Raw genomic sequence first — 22,654 nt, forward strand, 5'->3', positions numbered from 1 at the left:
CCAATTGTTTTTTTAGTGTTACGTTTAATTATTATTGGTCTGATTGAATCCATTAACTCCCTGAATGCATTTTTACTTATTCTGTAACTGGGTTAAATTTTGGTTTAACGTCTAACAACTCTTTATAATAAACAATTGTCTACTGACATTTACTTTTATATAGGGATGAATCCATAATTTTCTTTATATTGTTTTCCGTCGTCGATGATGATAATAATAATTCATGAGTAAGTCTTTATTGTCAGCTGACAGGCCAGCAGTGACAGAGAATCCTTTCTTTCTTTCCTGTTTAGCCTCCGGTAACTACCGTTTAGATAATTCTTCAGAGGATGAATGAGGATGATATGTATGAGTGTAAATGAAGTGTAGTCTTGTACATTCTCAGTTCGACCATTCCTGAGATGTGTGGTTTTTAAGCACACTGTGCTTAAAAACCATAATCGATTTAACCGAAAAAAATAATAAAATGTCAATACAGATACTTTTTAGTATTTCTAGATAATAACTTAATAAAATTCTGTTTAAAAACACTATAGTCCAATGGTGCTTAATTTAAATTTCTATGAACACAGAAACAAATACATAACTAGTTTTTACTAACTACCTGCATGTTTTTTGACAGATTTGGCAATCAAAGAGCCCTTGCTTTCTGCCATCTTCTGATCACTACTGAAAAACCAACTAAATCACTTTCATATTCCTTCCACCAACTAAACTAGAAAAGGGAACGAACAAGTAATGTTCCATTCACACACGGAGTAAAAAAAGCTACCTTCCACCAGAATTCCAGGGTCGGCACTGTGAGAGCAACAGTGCTCTCTCTCCCCCACAGCCTCACGTGCAGCTTCCAATGTGCATATGCGCACAACAGCCAAACACCACACCACTGGAACTGTGAACCGCACTGTTCTATGCACAGATTTTTTGTATATTTTTCATAAACTGGGGGATGACTACTGACATTAAGCTTAAGGATTATATATTGTACAAGTATAAAGAAAGAATTTAAGAAAAAAGGACTCATTATATTAAATGTTATCGATAATATCAAGTGGAAGTAAGGAGTGCTGCAGTTCCACAGTGTCTATACACAAGCCATCACTGTTGAAGTTCTACCAATAGTGCTTGGTTTGAATTTCTATGTTTCAATTTGTTATATGACAAAAGTCATCCAGTTATATTATTAAATATAAATTATTAATACACCCATAATTGCCCAAATCTGTATTAGATACCACAGTATCTTATCAAACATGTTTTTTTTTTAAATTATGAATAAATGTACTGTACCCAAAACACAATTCATGCATAAATAAGCCAATATAGATAAATTGTATTTTCTTATCATACATTGTATTTTTCATAATTAATCTTTTGGTGTGGTATCATATGATTATAAAAAGAAGAACAAAAAAGCTTACTACAAAAACATACATATTTACTATGGAACTGTTTATTTGTTCAGTAATTATTAACTTCTCAGCCAATTATTTGGTGGTAAGAAAACAGAATTTTAGATTCCAAAAAGGGCCTAGCATTTTTTCATCCATTGTCTTCCTAACCGTAAGGATTAGGAGGTGTTGATGTAGGCTACTGCATGCAGGGATAAGGGGATGGTCATCTGATAGATAAGCTCTGAAAAATGGTATTATTAAAATAACTAAACATGGACAAACAGCAGCAATTTCCAAGCCTACAGTGAGGAACAGTGAGAGACACACTGTGCACTTATAAAATACCAATATGCTGAAAGGAATACTGTGGTAGTGGATTATTTGAGCCACAGCTCTATCAAAAGTCCATTTGCATCAAAGTACTGCTGCTACTGAATTGAATGGTGAAGGAGTGGACTAGGTGTAAGTTACTCTTTGTAAGTTACTCATTAAGCAGAATTGGAATACAGACAAGTTTTATATTGGAAACAATCTGTATGATGTTTGGAATATAGAACATTAAATAAACAATAAAAACAAAACGTATTGGATGAGATACCAAAACATCAGTTCAATGTGCCTGTTTCATCAAGTAATAAAAAGAAAGGGAATGGCTGTGAAAAATTGTTAGAATATAATTGTTTCTATAACGGTGTTGATTAGAGTGAAAAAGGCAAAAGCATAAATGTCCATATGGATGCACAAAAGGTTTGCAAGACAGACATGCAGTTATATGGAAAGTTATTAGTGTACATCTTTAAAAGTAACTTTGAAAATAAGAATACATTTTAACAATAAATTAAAGTTTAGTATAGCCATATTCTCCAAATGAGGATGGATGCAAAAAGGTGAAGGATGATTTTTAAGAGCATTTCTAGGACTTTTGGAACAGATACCTTTCTTTCTTTTTCCTGTTTAGCCTCCGGTAATTACCATTCAGATAATACTTCAGAGGATGAATGAGGACGATAAGTATGAGTGTAAATGAAATGTAGTCTTGTACAGTCTCAGTTCAACCATTCCTGAGATGTGTGGTTAATTGAAACCGAACCACCAAAGAACACTGGTATCCACGACCTAGTATTCAAATCCATGTAAAAATAACTGACTTTACTAGGACTTGAATATTGGAACTGTCAACTTCCAAATCAGCTGATTTGGGAAGACGCGTTCACCACTAGACCAAGCCGGTGAGTTGATGGAACAGATACCTAACAGAGATAAAGTACCAAATTTTACACGGTGTGAAGTCCTGTAACTTACTTGATAGGTAAACAAAAGTCAAGATTAATAGTATAAAATGTCAGAGTTGTGAGAGATCTAGATTATGGTAGAGACTATTAATTGTTGATAGAAGTTTTTACTCCATTTGTTTGGAAAACATGTAAGAAGGTTAAGAAAGAATTTAATATGTAACATTTGGATGTGGTTAAGTATAATTTAAATCTGCTATGGAAGGAAGCATCAGGAATCTAAATCAAAAGAGGAATCTAAATACATCTCTGTATTTTAGTATTAAAATAGTATTTTTAATTAAAGTACTTCTCGTAAAGTATCTACAAAAAGTAGTGAGCATTAATAGAATAGATTGACAAGATTGGTTGAATTATTTTAAGTGTTAACCTCAGATGAACAGACCATAGTTTCCTAGAAAAGTAGATATTGAGTTTGACAGGGAGAACTTTCATGAGTTAGATGTAATGGAAGTAGAGAATGCCAAATCCAATTTCTAAACTGTGAAGATTGTCTGAAATTGGTTCAGTATACTCACATCTTGTTAAATATGCCCCCAAAAAGTTAAATATGTTAAGACAGTTTTTTGGGAGTTGCCTGAATTTTAAAGAAATCCTTACGGAATGGAAGACATGTTACATTCCACTAGTACACAAGAAAAGAGCTTTGGATACTCCTAAACACCAACTGGGCTTGCTGTTCCTCAATTTGTTGGTAAGCTTTACTCTAAACTGGTGAGCATGCAACTAAAGCAGCAGTTAGAATTTAGGGCAGGAAGATCCACCTTAGATAATGTTTTTACTTTAAATTGTTGTAGAGAAAATCAAGCAGGTCAGATAGGAAATATATATTGCACTAACTGATTTAGAAAAGACATATGACTGTGCTTCAACTCTGGGAAAAAATGATAGGATTTAAAGTGAGTAATAATTGAATTCGATTTAAAATGCATAATTGCATTTGCAAATGCAATTATCAAACTTCATGACAAGAATAATTTACAAATTAAAGTAGATTATGATAATCAAAGGATATTTTTGTGAATAAAATTTAAAGGCAAGGATGTGGATAATCTTCAATCATATTTAAATTGTATCTTGGCATAGAATAGAAAAATGATATTAGATATGTGAAGGTGAGTGTTAAAGTTTAACCCCATCATCACTAAATGACACTGTGTTTATAATATACTTTGCAGATGATTACACAGTAAGGAAAGTTAAAGAAGAATATAAAGGTGCAGACTTCAATATGAGATCATAGATTTACCATGGACCTGCAGAGATGCCTGGACTGCAAGCATGGTAACTGGAATACAAGTTGACCCAGTTCCTAACTGGTGACAGTTTCTTCAGAGCATACCTGTGCATGTGGATATTAAGTCTGCTGAGCCTGATTATTGCAGTAGGAGGGACACTACAGAACACACTTTGTTTGAATGTGACAGGTTCTTGCAGCATAGAAAGCAAGCCTGAGAGAATTCAGCACACTAACCCTTGACAACATCACAGGAACTATGCTGCAGATTGAATGGGTATGGTACGTGCTTCAAGGATATTAGTTTCAATTATCCAAACAAAAATGCTGGAAAAAGTGTAGGGATGAATTCCATCTGATTTTCACTCGGGGCTGTGTTTATAGTAAAAGTTGATTCATCTCAGCAAATGTGAATATCTGGGAGTAAGCACAAGATTACTGAATTACAATTGGAAGAAAAAATAGTATGAGGAGTGAATAAAGTGTAGCACCTAGTAAAGCTATTTATTGAAGAAGGAAAACGTTATGATGAGATTGTAAGCAGGATAAATAAGGGGCAAATGGTAAAGCTCTGAGTTTAGCTTCACGGAACAAAATCTGCTGTCAGAGATGAAAAGAATTTACAGATCCATGATGCAGTGTCATGTTATATGGAGCCAAAGCTCAGAATGTGAATGGAAGAAATAATGTAAAGTTTTAGTGACAGAAATAGGTGTCCTCAGGCAGAGTATGAGACAAACTAGGCTAGACTGAGCATAAGAAATCATGCTGATGGAAAGAGATGTAATCTATGATCTTCAGAGAAGGCAGTTGAAATGATTTAGCCATGTTAATAGAATGAGTGATGCTAGGCTTCATAAAAATGTTTTATAAATTGTATCTGCACAAAGAAAGAAGAGAGAGTGCCCTAAACATAGCTGGTGGGATGACGTTTAAAAGGAAATGAAAGACAGAATTTTTGAAATTGAATATTGTGATGATAGACAAAAATGGAAACTAGCTGCAGAGATGTGACATTCTATTTTACCGGTAATAATCCTAAAACTAAAATTTATATAAATCATTGATTCCCAAAGTGGTCCAGGTGGACCCCCAGGGGTCCACGGGAGACTCGACGGGGGTCTACGTTGGCGTGACAAAAAAATGTGGGTTCACAATTCGTAAGCGGGGGTCCACGAAAATTCACCTGGTTTCGATAGTGAAGAACTAAAATGTTGGCTTGATTTTGCTTGATCAATCTAGGCAGATAATGTTTTGAGAAGCTCAGCGATTGTTACTTGTAAAAACTTGCATATTCCATATTCAGTACAACGAACGTGTCGGGACTTGCAAAGCGCTGCCGCCGCCGTCCGCAACGCTTGTTCAGACGTGCAAAGGGACGAAATACGACTTGTGGTGTGTGTGCTAGCAATCTTGCATGAACTTGTTTGATTCTTCACTAATATAAATACGAAAAGGATAAACGTTACTCATTTGTTTTCGGAATTTCGAAAAGAAAAGTAAAATGAATAGATGTTAGCGTTTGCCAGTGTCGGAAAAAGTAGTCAGTACTTACCTGCTTTTTTGTTATACTTGCTTTTATTTTATTTATTTGACAATTTATTGTACACGTCAGTAAACAAAAGTGCACAAATTAGAAAAAATACGTAGGTACAAAAGGCGAGGCTTATTCCTAAAAGAAATCTCTTCCAACCCACCTGCGATAAAGATATATTTATGTTGTAATAAGTATATTTGTAATGTTTGCGTATTAAAAATTAAATACTGAACAGAGCCATTATTAGAGACTTCCCTAAAAGAACAGAAAGCCGAGAAAGGTTGAACTTTTTGTCCCTACTTTATTAGTAATATTTTTTTTACCCGACTGTGTGGTGGTTCACTAATAATTATATGCATTTATACGTGTTACAGAATAAGGATTACAACCGGGAAATGTTATGTTCAGGATCAGTTTTTAAGTCGATTCTAATAGTTTGTTTTTATGTATCTAAAAAAAATTTAGACCAAAAATTAATAAAAAATCAGTAAAAAGTGGTCAAATCACAATATTGAAACGTCGCGCGCGGCGCGGTCAAAGCCGCGGGGGCTACGCTACCTACGCGACATCACAATATTGTAATGTGACTACTTTTTACTGTCTCCGTTTAAGGATTTATTAATTTTTGGTCTAAATTTTTTTTCAGATATATAAAAAAACTATTGGAATCGACTTAAAACCTGATCCTGAACATACCATTTCCCGGTTGTAACCCTTATTCCGTAACACGTTGTATATTTTCATAAATTGTACCTGTCTTTACATACTCGTAACGTGCATCAAAGTAATAAATAAATGATTAAAATCGCAGAGTTGTGATATCAAAATATTGGTTATTTAAAAGTATTTTCTATAGAATTTACACAAATATATCAAAATACAATTAATGAAAAAATGTTTTACATCACATTAATATCGGTTCAGCCATTTTCATAAAACTTTATTATGGATCTTACCGATTTATTGCTTTTAATAATTAGAATCAGTTTGCCACTGGTACTTTATTTCATTGCAATAACTAATTAATCCTATTCTGTTAAAATAGTCATATCCTGTTAAGTAAGACCGCCTTGAGATTACTAAAACAAAGTTTTTTTTTTATTTACCGGTAGGTAACTGATATGAAACATGGCTGAATCTAAGAAGAAATGTCGACTGTACAGTGTTGATTATTTAAAATTTGGATTTCTTCCATCAAAGGCAGAAAAGCGATTGCCTATATGCCTTTTGTGCAGCAAAATTTTGAGTAATGACTATGAAACCATCGAAGCTCGAAGATCATCTAAGAAGGTGTCACTGATAAAATAGGTAAAGATTTGAAATATTTTCAAATATAGAAGGAAAAATATGAAAAGAGACCTACCATGCACAGTATGTTCGCTTCAACGTCTGAAAGTAACAATGATGGCTTGCGGGCATCGTACAATATTTCATTACTTATAGCGAAATCTGGAAAACCGCACACCATTGGAGAACAGTTAATTTTACCTACTGTTGAAGAGGTTTTAAAAACTGTTCTGCACAAATCTCCATTTGACAAACTCAAAAGAATTCCTTTGAGTAACAACACCTGTACAAAGACGTATTGATGAAATGAGCTCTGATATTGAAAGTTTCTTGTGTAGTTATCTCCAAACAACTCATTTCTCTATTCAACTGGACGAGTCAACTTTAACTGGTAATGAAGCATTATTATTGGCATATGTTCGATTTGTTATGGACGAAGAAATTCATGAAGAGCTACTATTCGCGAAAACTTTGGAGACAGACACTAAAGGTGAATCAATATTTAATGTCCTGAGTGATTTTTTTAACGAAAAATCAATGCCATTCACAAATGTCATTTCGGTAGCAACAGATGGAGCTCCTGCCATAGTCGGGCGATATCGTGGGTTTATTAGTCATCTTAAAAGAATTATACCAGAGGTAACTGCAATTCACTGTGTCATCCACCAACACCTAGTAGCAAAAAATCTGAGTGATAGATTGAACCAATCGCTTCAACTTGTAATTAATGCTGTTAACAAGATAAGAAGCAATGCATTGAATACGCGTTTATTTGCCCAATTGTACGATGAAAATGATGAAGACTTCCAACGATTGCTCTTACATACTGAAGTACGCTGGTTGTCGAAAGGTGCATGTTTAACAAGATTTTACTCACTTTTTGAATCAGTTTTAGAGTTTCTGGAAGGTAAAGATTCAGATTTAAAAGAAAACCTTATCACTTTGAAAGCTGACATCGCGTATTTGACAGATTTGTTCAAAAAATTTAATGACATTAACATACAATTACAAGGGGACAGTCTCAATTTAATAAAAACAAAGGGTGTAATTTCAGCTTTTCTTGGAAAATTGAAATTTATGAAGCAAAATATTAGTCGGCGCGTATTTTCCCAGTTTTCAAACTTGTCACAGGTGAGGATGCCTTGAAGAGGATATTCAGACATACCTTCAACATTTAATTGCCCTCCATGATGACTTGAAAATCAGATTTGAAGATATTCTGATGATGGAAACACCACCATGGATCATAAATCCATTTGATGAAACGGAAATGGAGAATGTGATATTACAAGAGGAACTACTCAAGCTTAGCACTAATGAGGAGCTGAAGGTGAAATTTAAAAGAGGGTATCAAACATTATGGCTGCAGGCAGAAATACCAGAAAAATATCCTGGACTGTGGGGAAATGCGAGAAAGCTTTTGATAGCGTTTCCCTCATCATATCTTGTCGAAAAAAGTTTTAGTGTCGTTACAAACCTTTTATCAAAAAAAAGGAGCAGCTTCAATATCACAGAACGGGGAGATTTGCGCTTATTCCTAACAAAACTGAAGCCAAATATTGATAATTTGCTTTCAATCCATCAAGTACATCCCTCCCATTAAAATTGTAACTATTTTGTGATTGTCATTGAAGAAGTTAAAATTAAGTTAAAGTTAAAAGTCATTAAGTTAAAATTAAACATTAATAACATAATGTTATTAATGTTTAATTTTAATTATATTATGACAATTTTATTATATTACATTGCAATATGATAACAATAATAATTAATAGTGTAATGATTACATATTTTAATAAATGCAACACAAAAAAATATACTATTTTTCTTTTGCTTTTTACCACTCTTAATGGGAAATTTTCTAAATAAAATAAGTGAGAATTGATTGCTTTCTTGTGCTGTGAGTAGATGTCAAAAATGTAAAGTTGGATGGAAGCATTTTTTTTGATTGGTCAACTTTACTTTTTTGACATCCACTCACAGCACAGTCAGTCAAAAATTAACCAGTCAATTCTCACTTTTTTTTCAGAAGCTGTTAGTTTGTGGAACTCAGCCGTAACGCAAATTTTCTTAGTTAGATCTAATCTTCACATTTTCCGTCGACTGGAAATATGGTAGAAATGTAGCTGCAGGGGGTCCACCATAACCAGCAAAATTTTGAAAGTGGTCTATGAGAAAAATAAGTTTGGGAACCTCTGATATAAATATAATGTTTGATTGTCTCACCTTCCTCATTAAAATATATGTAACAGTTTGCCATAGATTGTAATCCTATATTTCTTCCATTTTTATTATGTTGACCATAAAAGTCCTGTTTTATAGTATAGGATACATCAAGACATAGATATTGACAGATAACAATATTAAACAGAAAATTCTAACAGTATTAGAAAATTATTATTATTAATATCACTATCTGAAAACAATCACTATCATTATGAAAACAATAGCATCATCAATGAAGATTGCAAAAATGGCTAAAAGTGTTATGAAAAGTTTTTAATACATTGCAGTTTATTAAATATGACTTGGTTTTAAAAACTGGCTGTCATATATTTTTCATTATTACCCATCATAGACAAAAAACAAAAATCTAAATCTACTAATTTTATTTTACTTCTTGGTATATTAATAATAGGTTAGTATTGAAGGATAAGTTAGAAAAGTATTGATATTCTTTTTAAATCGAATTTTTTTATAATTTATCTAGAAAAGATTTTCTAAAAAAAATATTATGGGACAAAGATCCACAATATTACTTTCTATAAGATTAGGGATCTTAATGCGATTAAAATATTAGTCATTTTTAAAAAAGATTAGATGTGTTGATTAAAATGATAATGAGGCCTGACTTAGCGCCCTTCCGCAAAGTTCAATACTTCTGAATGAAAAACAATACATTAGGAAATTAGCCACTTCAAGACGGGCGCCATTAGCAAAAATGCTACTTACTTTGTAACGACGTAAGAAGTCACATATAAAATCATTTCTTTATGTAGAAAATTATACTTTTATACGGCATATTTTATTTTATTTTACTGTTTTAATAGTGTGCCAGTAGACGATTTATTCATGTACGAATTATATATTTTTTATTTTTACTTACGTATAGTGGGCACAACTGTTCGTGTACCTCCCGCCATTTACCTGTTGTAGGTTAATTTCAGTTGGAAGTGAGAGGTAGATGTGTGTTGTAGAAAATTTTGGTAACGGTAAAACACCAAACATTTATTAGTTTAAGATGCCTACGCCCGCTTTAACTGAAGGGGCCATACAGGTAATTTATCTTACCACCATTATTGTTTTTTGTTTTGCAGTAGATCGGCGTAGTTGTGTCATATGAATCGTAGTATGAAATTGATTTTATATTTGTTTTACTTATATAGAATGATTTCTATAGTATAAAATAAAAACTGAAGTTATTTCTTTCTGTTTCTTGTATGGACTTTTGAATGCCATGTAAGCTTACAGCGACAGGGAATTAATTTTTATGTTGCCCAATAACCCAAGTTTTTGTGATCGGTAACCGCTATGTGTATGTTTAGTAGATCTTAAGCAAGTGATATGTGTCAAATTTAAGTGCCGTGAATACCAATCTGAACGTAAAAATTTTCCCCATGCCACTTGTTACCATGGGTTCTGATTCCGCAAAAAGGTTTGAAATCATTTGTTAAATATCAATTAAAAAAACCAATATGAGATTCTTAATTTGAAAACCATTTTTATTTTTCACCATAATTACCAGTATTGTTACTCTTAACCTCTTCACTTAATCAACAATATTCAACCCAAAAATTGCTACACAAGTAGTAATTGATATTACCCCCTACCATAAAACTACAATGATATTTTCTTTGGAGTGATACAAAATATTTACTGCTTAGATGAGTTTCAGTGGATCAAATAGGAGAGACTTTCATCAAGTACGGCTGTAAAGTTGATGTTTAAGAAATTGTCAAATTTGTCCTGGATCAATGTGTCATGAAAGTCTGACATTTTCATGATTGTGCTGTATTCATCCTCAAATTAAATCACAGTTTGATGCAACATTTACATTAGCACTTATATTCTCTGGAAATGGACTAGCAGCACTCAAAGAATCTCAAATCACTACAAACATAACCTTACCACCTAAGGGCATAATTTTAAATTTCTTGCATGAAGATGATTGTTTGCAGTACATTTGAATCGCACTGTGCTTCAGGCTGGCAGTAGGGCTACTTGTGATTCATCCTCAGTAATAATCTTGATAAGTTTGCCCTTTCCTTTAGTGTTCTAGAGATATTACAAATTTGTGATTCATTTTGTGTTTGTTGAGAAAAGTGCTTAAATAATTATCTTAGCACTTTTTCAGAATTCAGACTGTATTATGCTTTGGACTAAACCACAAGAATACCCTTGAGTTACTATATTATCATTTGACCTTTCAATTCAATTATCTCTCCTTTTACTACAACATTGTTCTGTTGCTTTGCAACATTTGAGTATCTGAAGTTATAAGAACAGTTGTGTACCACAATGCTTTGTATAATAAATGTTTTTTTTTCAGTTTAAAAATAGGAATGTATTGAATGTCCTTTACCAGAAAGCCATTTTGCATGCAGCAAATACAGTATACAACAGCACACTATACTACTTATGCAATACACAACATAGTAATTCTTCAAAAATTTATTCTTATGGCTTAGACCGAATCGTAATGCAGTTTGGATTCTGAAAATATTGCTCATGGTGGATACTCATACAACTAACATAAAATCATTGATCCCTGTTTACATCTCTCAGTACACTAATAAATGAAAGGGCAAATTGCAGTGTGTGTTTGAGATTCTTGTTGCTGCTAGTTCACTTTCAAAGAAGGAAGGTGATTAACATGCGTGCAACAACACACTCCATGAGCATAGTTGAATTTTAAATTGAACTATGCATCTCTATATTTCCCATCTATTAACTGCTAACTGAATGTTAGCAGTGGCTTGTTTGCCCACTTAATGATGTAGAAAATAATTTTCCATTATCAACATAAAATTACCACCTATTTACTGATGTGTTCCCTTTTAAGATTTAATTTTGGTAATTCTGAGCAATTATTCCCCCTACCTCAATTTTTTTCATATTGCAGTATGTTACGTTAGAGGTCAATATGAAGAGAAAAAACTTTCCAGAAAGTTTGTAGATAACATGAATGAGCATGTGGAAAATAATGAAAAGAGCAATGTCCATGTTCGGTGAGATAACGAGAGATGCTGTCATGATGGAGTCATGTTTTGATGTGAAATCTTTCTTCTTACTGGTTGTGAGAACCAGAACAAGAAAGACTATTTTCTTTGTATTGGGTTAGGTTAGGTTGCCAGCCTCCATGGCATGGGTGGTAGTGTCTCAGCCTTTCATCTAGAAATTCCAATCACGCATGGAATTTTCACACACGCTACAAATCATTCATCTCATCCTCTGAAGCAATACTTAACGGTGGTCCCAGAAGTTAAAAAAAAGAAAGAAGTTAGGTTGGGGGAATAATTGCTTAGAATTACCTTAATTTTTATTCCCAATTTAATTGCAATTAAAAAATTAAAATGCAATTGCAAAATTACTTTAAATTGTTGTTTACATTATCTGTAATCTTCTGTAGGTTTTTAGATAACCAATAATGTTTATGATAAAAATCGCAACTTATTTTCTTAATTCCGTGAAATATATTTCAAGAAGATCTTTTTAAGATATCTAGTGTCCTTCATAGTGGTGTTGTTGATACTGTTCAAAGACACAATTTTGTAAAGTTAGGATGAACAAATTATAGTTTTCCGAAGTTTCTCAGGAACCTTATTTGCAGATCTTATTTAGATTATCTGTCAACATAAAGTAATTTAGAGTTTTATATAATTAAAGTGCTGAATTAGTATATAGACTCTACCCATAAAGTATGTAGAATACTGCATTTCAAACCTGAAAAAAAATGGTGTCGTGTATGGTAGTAAAATATAAGTGCAGAATAAAGATTATATATATATTGTTTTTATTATTATTAAATAATATCTCATTGTATTTCAGACCATCATGAGTGGAGGGGAAGTTATGAGTCCTGTCCTTCAGATTTTGGTAAGTGTATTAATTTTGACATATGGATAGATTAGATTATGTTGGAAGAACAGATCTCAGCCAAGTCACTGAAGTATGTAAGGCTTTTTGTGCACCTCCTCCTTCTTTTCTTGTTTCTTCTCCTCTTTTGGGTTCTCTTTTTATCCTTTAGCTCAGATCCCAAAAGGGAGACTGCAAAAATAATTTTTTTTTATTATTGAATGCCTTCACATTGTGAGAAAAGACAGCATTATCATTAGGTAAATTGTCTATGTAATTTAAAAATTATATTCTCTCTATTATGTCTTTATTCTGTGCTATTATACAGTGTTCAGATAGAAAATTATAACTTTCTCAAGATTTGGTATATTCATTTGTATTAACAATCGGAAAGGCCTTTAAAGTTTGTAAACGAGAAACTGGATATCATCATTACAGATTGGATTTACTAAAATTATTTTGCTAATTTAGAAATTAATGTTTTGTCAAGGTTGTGCTTACTCTATAGACAGATTCAAGACAAAAAGTGAAGAATTTGCACCTTTCTTGGTTAAGGAATGACTATTATGCCTTCAATATTTGAGTGCCCTTGCATCCAGTTGATTCAGAATTATTGATGAATTGGAGATCCAACAGTACCTTTAGTCCCAATAGTCCCAGACTGATAAGAACTAAACTAGCCTGAGTTGAGTCTTAGCTACATGAATTTCAAAAATACATGTTTGTAGTTGTTTATACAACATAATTCTAAATGTATGCAGATGCACCTAAACATTGCATTTATCTGTATTGAATTATATTTTCAAAGAAAGGGAAAAATTAGTTTAATCAACCAAACAAGCTTGTAGGATACAACTTTGTAAAATATCAGACAAGTTTCAGTTAATTCCTCATTTACATCAGGTATACATTACGTAGGATGCCACCATCATCTTAGCTAAGAGGAAAAGATTGAATGGAATTTAGCTCAAGAACTTATTGAAATAAACTGCTAGTACTTTTTTAAATGCTCCAAAAACAAAACGTTCTGCTATTTATTATCTGGCAATCACCTGTTAAAGCTTTTTACTGTCAATTAATACCTTTTTTTCATTGGAAGCTTTAGAGTTTAGGATTTGCCATCAGTGCATTTACTGTCCAAAAATAACAATCCAGCCTTTTTACCTATAGGTCATTCTACATAATGTATTTATATATATTTATAAAAGAAGAACTTAAAGACCAAACATATAAGAGAAATAATAAAACTAATAGTCGACTTTCATGGTATCCCGCAACTTTAGCCAATTCACAATTCTACAATCACATCATAAAATAAAAAAGAAAAAAGAAATAAAAACTTAAAGATTTAGAAAACATAAATGCTAACAACCACAAAATTTATAACTTCACTGCCATACTGGAATGATGTAAGTAACAAAATATTTATATATTCTCACATGCACACCCAAAATTATTACATTATATTAATATTTGTTTAAAATTAATTTTTGTGCGTAATTATCATTATATTTTTTTAAGTAACTTATATAATGTATACATTTATAAATTCCATGTTGTAAGAATAATAACACGTATCTTAATCAATTAATCCTTAAAATGCAGAGCTTTCAAGCAGTGCTTCACCTCCATAATTGGCTGCTTCTTTGGTTTTGTACATTATTTTATTTCAACTGTTCACGTTTGTTTGGTCATCATTCGTCAAAATTAAAAAAGAAAAAAATATCAGTGTACTTATAAAAAAATCATGTCCATAAAATTTCATAGCAATATTTTAACTTATTTAGCTACCAACAGAATTCAGAAATATAAGATAGCAAAACATTGACTTACTCATACCTTTATTTATTGAATTATCACATATTGATTTGAATAATATTTTGTTTTATATTGTTTATGTATATTGTAATGTATTTATAAAAATTTTTTGCAAAACTGTATTTGGTAACTTTTAATTTGGTTCTAAAATTTATAAAAAGAATTTTAATGTTTTTATGTATGCTTTCTTTTCAACAAAATCTTTATCTTCCAAGAATATATATGTGTATTTATTGTTAATGGACCACTAATATAAAAACTGGATGAAAATATTGTGTTTTTGTAAGTCTTTCTGAAATATGTGTGAAATTATTCAAAAATGAATTCTAATTTTTAAAGAAGGAAACAATTTAAAAGTTTGAATATTGAAAAATTGTTATAAATTTTCACAAAATGATTGGTAAAGTAAAATAATTATAACAAAATTAGTTTTTTATCATTTTATTGTTGATAATGTTATTAATTCTTCACAGTTTTGTCATCATTGCCATCAAAACTCACATAAAGTGATAAATTAAGCTGTTTATAAAGAAAGTTGTTTTTAATTTTTAAACTATTATTTATTAAGCTAACATTGGTTGGTGCTGTATTTCTGATCCACCAGGTAGGCAGATAATTTTTAATTTAATTCTAATTCATTAGATTAAGATGTGATAAATCTTTTTTCTCCTTATATTTGTAACAATATATTTTTATAAATATGAATGTTGCTGAATGAGTTTAGAACTTTTAAAATATGATCTGGTAATTACCCGAACCCTAGGTACTTTAAGAGTTGAGATAATGTCTTATTTTACTGCTCAGTTGTTTTCTGATGCTGCAGGATGCAGGTTTAATCCATGTAAAACTGTACATTTGGATTGTCAGTATAATTTGGTAGTGAAGGTTCAGTTAATAAAGATTTAATTATTGAAGTAGAATATGTTTACTGTTGCGTACACTTCTGAAGAATATTTGTGTTAATGTACTTAATCATTCAGTCAACAGTCAAAATAAAAGTTGTTACGAAATATGTCACAACGTGAGAAATCTTTTAAGAGAACTTCTTACAGCTTTGAAACTCTGCATAACATTGCATATGAATTGAAGACAATTAAAACAGATTGATACACATCAAATATGATGAGTGAATCATCTTATATTGCTTTGTTTGCCATAATTCTCATTATCTATTAGATAATACACTTTTGATGTTATGAGAGCACTGTTCTGAAAATTAAAAATTAAAAATATATGTATAGTATATCCATTGCGAAAACACCTATTTCCTACATTTTTTTTTTTTTTTATAGTTTTAACCATAGATTTGCCTTTATAAAATGTTTCAATGAAAACCTTTCAAGGATTTAATTGATCACGTGGTTCAGAAGTTTGCAATCACCGTGGAAGACTAAACTAATGTGCTGATTAATTATTGCAAAAGTGTGAATGCTTGAAGTGAGAATATTCAAGATTGTGGTATGTGGAGACATACCACACTATTGTTTATAAAAATTAATTAGTTGATATTTAATGTTTTAAGATAATATGAATATCAATAGTACATAGGGGTAACATTGGTTTTTTTATAGGTTATGTTTAATTAAGCAATAATTTAATGTGTGATTTATCCATTTGTTCTGTACAATACACTGTTATAAATATTTTCTTGCTTTTAGGGTAATAAGAAGATCACTGGTTCCGGCCCGTCAGATAGGTACAGATTACTTATATCAGATGGTGTACATTTGAATAGTTTTGCTATGTTAGCAACACAGTTAAATGATAAAGTTGAAAGTGGAGAATTGACAGAATATTCAATTGTCCGCATCAACAGACATATTGTTAGTATGGTGAATAATCAAGGAAGAGGAGAAAAGTAAGTTTTCATTTTTAATTTGTACTTTACTACCTAAGTGTTATTAGTTTTATGTATTTTCTCTTGTTACTATTGTTTTATTAAACAATTGTTTTATATTACTATTGTTTTTGTTTTTTGAGATTATGTATCTGTCCTCAATTTAAAATCATTTTATTATTCGTTGTATTTTATATTATTAAATAAAACATGTGAGACTGAATAAAACATTAGCAGTAAAAATAAACCCATTTTTCTTATACATTTTTTGGAACATTTTTCCTGTAGGATTACATCATATATTATGATTGCAGTTGCTGACATTTTACAAAATTTTTACTGTGGAATAAACTTTACATTTAGGTTACATAAACTAATAATAATAATAGTACGTGTTTATTTATTTTTTTTAATAGGCCATAATGATCATGAAAAAAATTAAATTGCAAGCTCAACATTTAAAATTGGATTTTGCAATCATATTTGCTGTTTGTTATATTTTCCTAATTATTACAATCAGTTTCAGATAAAACACGTTGTCAAGTAAAATACTTAATATTCTTTTTCTGTATTATTTATAGGTTATCAGTCTGATAAGGTATTCAACAGTTTTTGTAAACTTAATATATGTTTCATCGTTTTCTCTTCTTTCAATATTGCAAGTTATCAGTGTTTGTTAATCTGCCCAACATCCATAATAACACTGCACAACTTCTACATTGATTACTAGAACCTTTTCTATTTGCTTAACCACAGTTATTTGACAATTGATCTTAAGCAGCCAAATTTTTTGTCATAATGTTAATGTGTTTCATATCTCTCATAGTAGTTAAAAATAATCCTATTTATAATAAACTAGCAGACCCAGCAATTCTTTGCTATTGCTAGGTGTGTGTATGTGTGTAGATTAAATGAACAGAATTGAAAGTTTGGACATTACAGAACTTCACAAAATTTAACTTTTCACTTTATGAAAGTCAGAATTTAAATAAATCCAATTGGTCAAAACAGCACTACCTATTGCATTTAATTCAAACTACTCTCTAAACACAGTAGTCAGTTCAAAAAACCCCTAACTTTCTTTCTAATGGTCAGACCATGAATTTCAATAGCTTCAAACCTCCGGACAATGCAGACCATTTTGCAAAAACCCAGACATAAATCGGTCCAGTAGTTTTTTAGTCTACAGTGGACTCACATAAGAACATTGCCTTGTGTATATATATATATATATATATATATATAGAAGAAGAAAGTCTGTTAGTATATTTGTTTCGTAAATATCTCGACACTAACACCACCTAGCAAGTCCATTTTTGCAGAGGTATTTCAATGTAAGTAACATATTCTGAATATGAGCCAAGTCAGACCATAAATATAATTTTTCAAAATATCTCGACCCCAGCACCTTCTAACGGGTCCAAACTAATTCAGAAACCTTTGCAGGTGTGCGCATAACACTCCACCAAAGTTTCATTGCAATCAGATGAATGATATAGGAATGCATATGAGACAAACATTCATTTTTATATATATATAGAAGATTGATGGATGTAGGTAAAAAACAGTCATTATTAGCAATGTACTATATATTTTGAATAAACATTGTAAATGGCTATTTATCTTCTGTAGATATTCAATAAATCTTTCAAGAATATGTTTAAGAAATTTTTTTTTATTTTACTGGAGAATCTCAAACTTCTTTCATCTAGAAAGAAATGTGTAAACCAAGCTTTTTTTTTCAAGAAAAGAAAGTTCCTCTCTTGTAGAGGAATGTTGTTGACTAATGCTCAAATGTTGAAAATATTTTAAATCAGAACACTAATAAATAATTAGTTAAAATGTTATAATTTTGAATTGAAACACTAGTAAATAAAAAACCTATTAATATCATAAATTTCCTTCAGAAATTATAGATATTTTCTAGATGTCTGTTTTAACATACTGTCTCAGCTGTATATTTAATGGTTTTCTTAAGTGTTTGTCCAATGATTTAGTTTCATTTAAATGTTCTAGGCGAGTAATGATAATTTTGGATCTGACAGTTCTTCAACGTGGAAATGAAGTAGGTTTGTCTATTGGGAATCCTGTTCCATATGATTCTTCAAATCCTACTCCTGCACCAGCAACAACAAACGTAACTGCTCCACAAGTGAGACCAAATTCCACTCCTGCAAATAGTCCAAGTAAATAAATTATTTTAATGATATTGCTAATATATATTAAGTATCATACAGTTTATTTATTTATTCTTTTTTTTTTTCAGAGAGTTAACAAATATAAATGGATGGCCATATATGTGGCTATCCATTTTTAGTGTGATGCTATTTTTATCAATTCTTCAACTTCTCTTTTCTTTGTGAAAAACTGTGAGATCATTTTTCCATACTCCCAAGTATTATTGTGATAAATTTAACCATCAAAATCAAATTTTATCTATGATATGCATAAATTATAGTTGCACTACATTATATATTATATTTTATTTAGTTTATATAAAATATTTTACTTCATTTAATCAGATTGTAAATCAGCAGTTCCAAAGAATCAAAGTAAAAGTAGCTGAGTAATGTGAAATTATTTATTAAAGAACTATAACTTTGCTTTTTTGTTATATGTTCTTGCTAATCAATTTAATAATTTTTATAAGGGTGTTTTATATACTTTTCATTTAATACAGGGGAATCACAGGAACCTGACAATTTTTAAAGCAAAATAAGTTACTACTCCTGACGTGTAAGCAGGAATTGAAATGCCTATGACCTTGTATACCAGTTGAGATTTCAGTGACCATGGAGAATGGATTGCTGTACACTGTTCAATCATAGTTTTAAGTACTTTAAAAACAGTGATTTGGTTGTGGTTACACAGCAATTACTATGTTGGTATTTCAATATTCCACAACATGGTACCATTCCTAGCAGAGTTTGATAAGTTGTGGATAACAATTTCTGAATTAGTGCTTCTGCAACAAAAATCAAGTTCTAGATTCTGTGCACTTCTTGAGAACTCCAAACATCGACAGTGTCAGGCACACAATGATGAGGAGTCCTCAGTGCTGAACCAGAAAACACACTGCTGCACCAGAAAACACACTGCTGCCCTTTGTTTATCCTACAGCAGTTTCAGAAAAATTCTACACAAGGATTTGAACTTTCATTCATATAAAATGATGGTGGTGCCAGATGTAACTAAGCGTTATAAAGCAAATCTAGCGACATTTTATACAAGTTTTATTAACTTTTATCGATGGAAGTGGTCATGCTGATGAAGCAGATTTTCATTTATTGGGCTCAGTGAACAAATAAAACTTTCATTATTGGTCTGATGTGAATCCTAAGCAGCTTCATATGTGTCCTCTTGTGTAACTTAGTTCATATTGGACTAACTCTTATAACATAGTTCATGTGTAACTTTATGGTATCCTCTGGTAAGTTTTTGAGTCATAGGCCTGTATTTCTTTTATAAGGAAGGGCATATGGTGACAATCAATTTTTATATAATGATACAAAATTTCTTCCTTGCTTTTGAAATGCTTTGACGGAATCAAGTTGAATGTGGTGTGTTTCCAACATAATGGAGCAACATCATCCCACATTGACAGAACATTTCTTGGCAGAGCACAAGAAATTGTTTTAGGCTACATGATTTGCAAAGGAGGTGTGGCATGGCCAGCATGTTCTACAGACCTCTCAGTATGTAACTATTTTCTCTTAGGATATCTATAGACTTTTCTTTTTTCTGTTTAGCCTCCAGTAATTACCATTCAGATAATGCTTCAGAGGATGAATGAGGATTATATGTATGAGTGTAAATAAAGTATAGCCTTGTTCAGTCTCAGTTCGACCACTCCTGAGATGTGAGGTTAATTGAAACCCAACCACCAAAGAACACCGGTATCCACAATTTAGTATTCAAATCTGTGTAAAAATAACTGACTTTACTGGAACTCTCGACTACCAAATCAGCTGATTTGGGAAGACGCGTTCACCACTAGATCAACCTGATGGGTTTAGGATTTCTATAATCTAGAGCAGTGATTCTCAACCTTTTTAGCTCCACAATTCCCTAAAAGTAAAAAATGTATATGAATATTTCTCTCGACAACACCAACCCAATGAAATCTGGTTAAAACTATTCAACTGCATTGGTAGCGACGGGTATGAGTATGCATGTATGAAGTGTACAAACATGAGCAATTTACAGGTTCCAACTTGTGTACCTGCTTGTAATTTGGTCTGCTTTCACAATATTCACTGAGAGAGCATCATGCTCAAATACGCTTACATTTGAACACATCGTGCTATCAGCAGTATAAAAGAGATATAAGGGATTGCAGAATGCCAATTTGTTTCAAATATGAAGCATGCGCTTGGTGCCTTTATTTAAGTTTCATTGAAAATAATAATATCTAAGGTTTCAGTTTTTTAATGTACAGTTTACTAGTTTCTTATTTCATTTAAATTCTTATGCAAAATTAATAAATTTATGAAAAACTAAGTGAATCTTCAACATCCAGTGGATCAATTGATAAAAAGACAAGACTGTTCTATGAGAGTTATTTAAATTGTAGTTTTACCTTATTGGATGGAAAGCCACAGTGCGTTGCATGTTTTCAAGTGCTCTCCAAAGGAATCATAAAGCCATTAAAATTAATTAGACACTCTGAAACTAAACATCCGTATCATAAAAGCAAACCCTTGGAATTTTTTGAAAGAAAATTACATACTTTAAGAAATCAACAAGCTTCTATTTGTAAATCCAGCCATTCTGATAAAAGTGCACTTGAAGCATTTTATCTCATAGCATTAAGAGTAGCTAAGATGTCCAAACCCCGTATAATGGCAATTTCAACTTCCCAGCTGAAATTGATATGGTCATTGTGTTTTAGTAAGCATGGAAGAAATAAATAAAAAAAAAGAAAATAAATTCTGCTTTCTAAAGACACAGTATCAAAATGAATCAATGACATGTCTGCCATTGTTCAGATAATTAGCAAGTGAATTTTTGTAGTATTCAAGTTGATGATCAACAGATGTGGCAGATATTTTTCAGTTCTTATGAGATATGAATGCAAAAAGGATAGATCAATAAAAAAAAAATGCTATTTTGCAAATCAATACATGGTCATTCAACAGGACAATGTTTTTTTATGAAACTACTAAAAACCATAACATAGATTGGACAAAACGTATTGTTGCAGTATTTAGTGATTGTGCAAAGACAATAACAGGAAAGAACATTGGATTACTGAAAAAAATGAAAAGATCATCTTTTACATCAAGGACAGAATGGATACACTGCTTCCTTCACAGACATGCCCTTGCCATAAAAAATATGCTGGAAAATCTCAAACAAATTCTATGTAAAGCTGTAAAAGTGTTTAATTTGATTAAAAGTCAATCATTACAGAATAGGCTGTTAGCTAAATTATGCGATGAAAGGGACAAAAAGAAAAATCTTTTCTTTTCTGTACAGAAGTCGGATGGTTATCGCAGGGGAAAGTGTTAACTTGATAATTGTAATTGTGAGATGAATTAACATTTTTCCAGGGTAAACAAATAACATCCTCAATGTTTTTACAGAATAAAGAGTATGTGTTGCTGTTGGCTTATTTAGCTGATGTATTTTTACATTTACAAGTTCATGCTTTCATTAAGAAGCTTGATCTTACGCAAATGCACCTTCATGCTGTTCAAACTGTAGTGAATAATAGTGTCTTCCTCATTAAAATTTTTTTCAATATCGGAAGGGTGGAAATATATCAACATATTTTCTTTGAAGGTGAAAAATCCAGTGCTGAAAATTCATTTGGGAGAGTATTTCTCGGAAGAGAAAAATGATTTCTCGAAGAGATGTTTACTGAATCCATTTAGAAAGTTTACTTTATCTTAGAAAGGGCTCTTTACACCCCTCTCGGACTTTGTTAAATTCTATTTATTATTAGTTAAATTTTTATATTCTAATTGTGATATTAGTTGTATGTTTTTTGTTTTAATTTTTTAGATTAGTTTTTTTTTTTTTTTAATAAAATATTAATTTATTCTGGCCGATCATAACGCGAAAGCGTTTTTTCACCCTCCAAAAAGAAAGTGTCAGAATGCATTATTAAACATTTTTTCTTAGCCTGTGACGACAGTTCAAGATTCTGTCACCAATCTTCATGACAAGAGTGAC

General features: G+C 31.4%; 1 protein-coding gene across 1 annotated transcript in view; it reads left to right on the top strand.

Annotated features, from left to right (window-relative positions):
• Positions 1-9,864: 9,864 nt before the first annotated feature.
• Positions 9,865-22,654, top strand: part of RPA1 (replication protein A 70) — a 58,987-nt gene continuing 46,197 nt past the window's right edge. The window contains exons 1-4 of the mRNA XM_075360147.1: positions 9,865-10,024; positions 12,796-12,843; positions 16,299-16,498; positions 18,494-18,663. Of these exons, the coding sequence (XP_075216262.1) occupies positions 9,989-10,024; positions 12,796-12,843; positions 16,299-16,498; positions 18,494-18,663 (454 nt within the window). The 5' untranslated portion in view covers positions 9,865-9,988. The remainder of the gene's footprint in view (positions 10,025-12,795; positions 12,844-16,298; positions 16,499-18,493; positions 18,664-22,654) is intronic.

Source organism: Lycorma delicatula, chromosome 3, assembly GCF_047948215.1.
Source record: "Lycorma delicatula isolate Av1 chromosome 3, ASM4794821v1, whole genome shotgun sequence".
Lineage (NCBI taxonomy): Eukaryota > Metazoa > Arthropoda > Insecta > Hemiptera > Fulgoridae > Lycorma > Lycorma delicatula.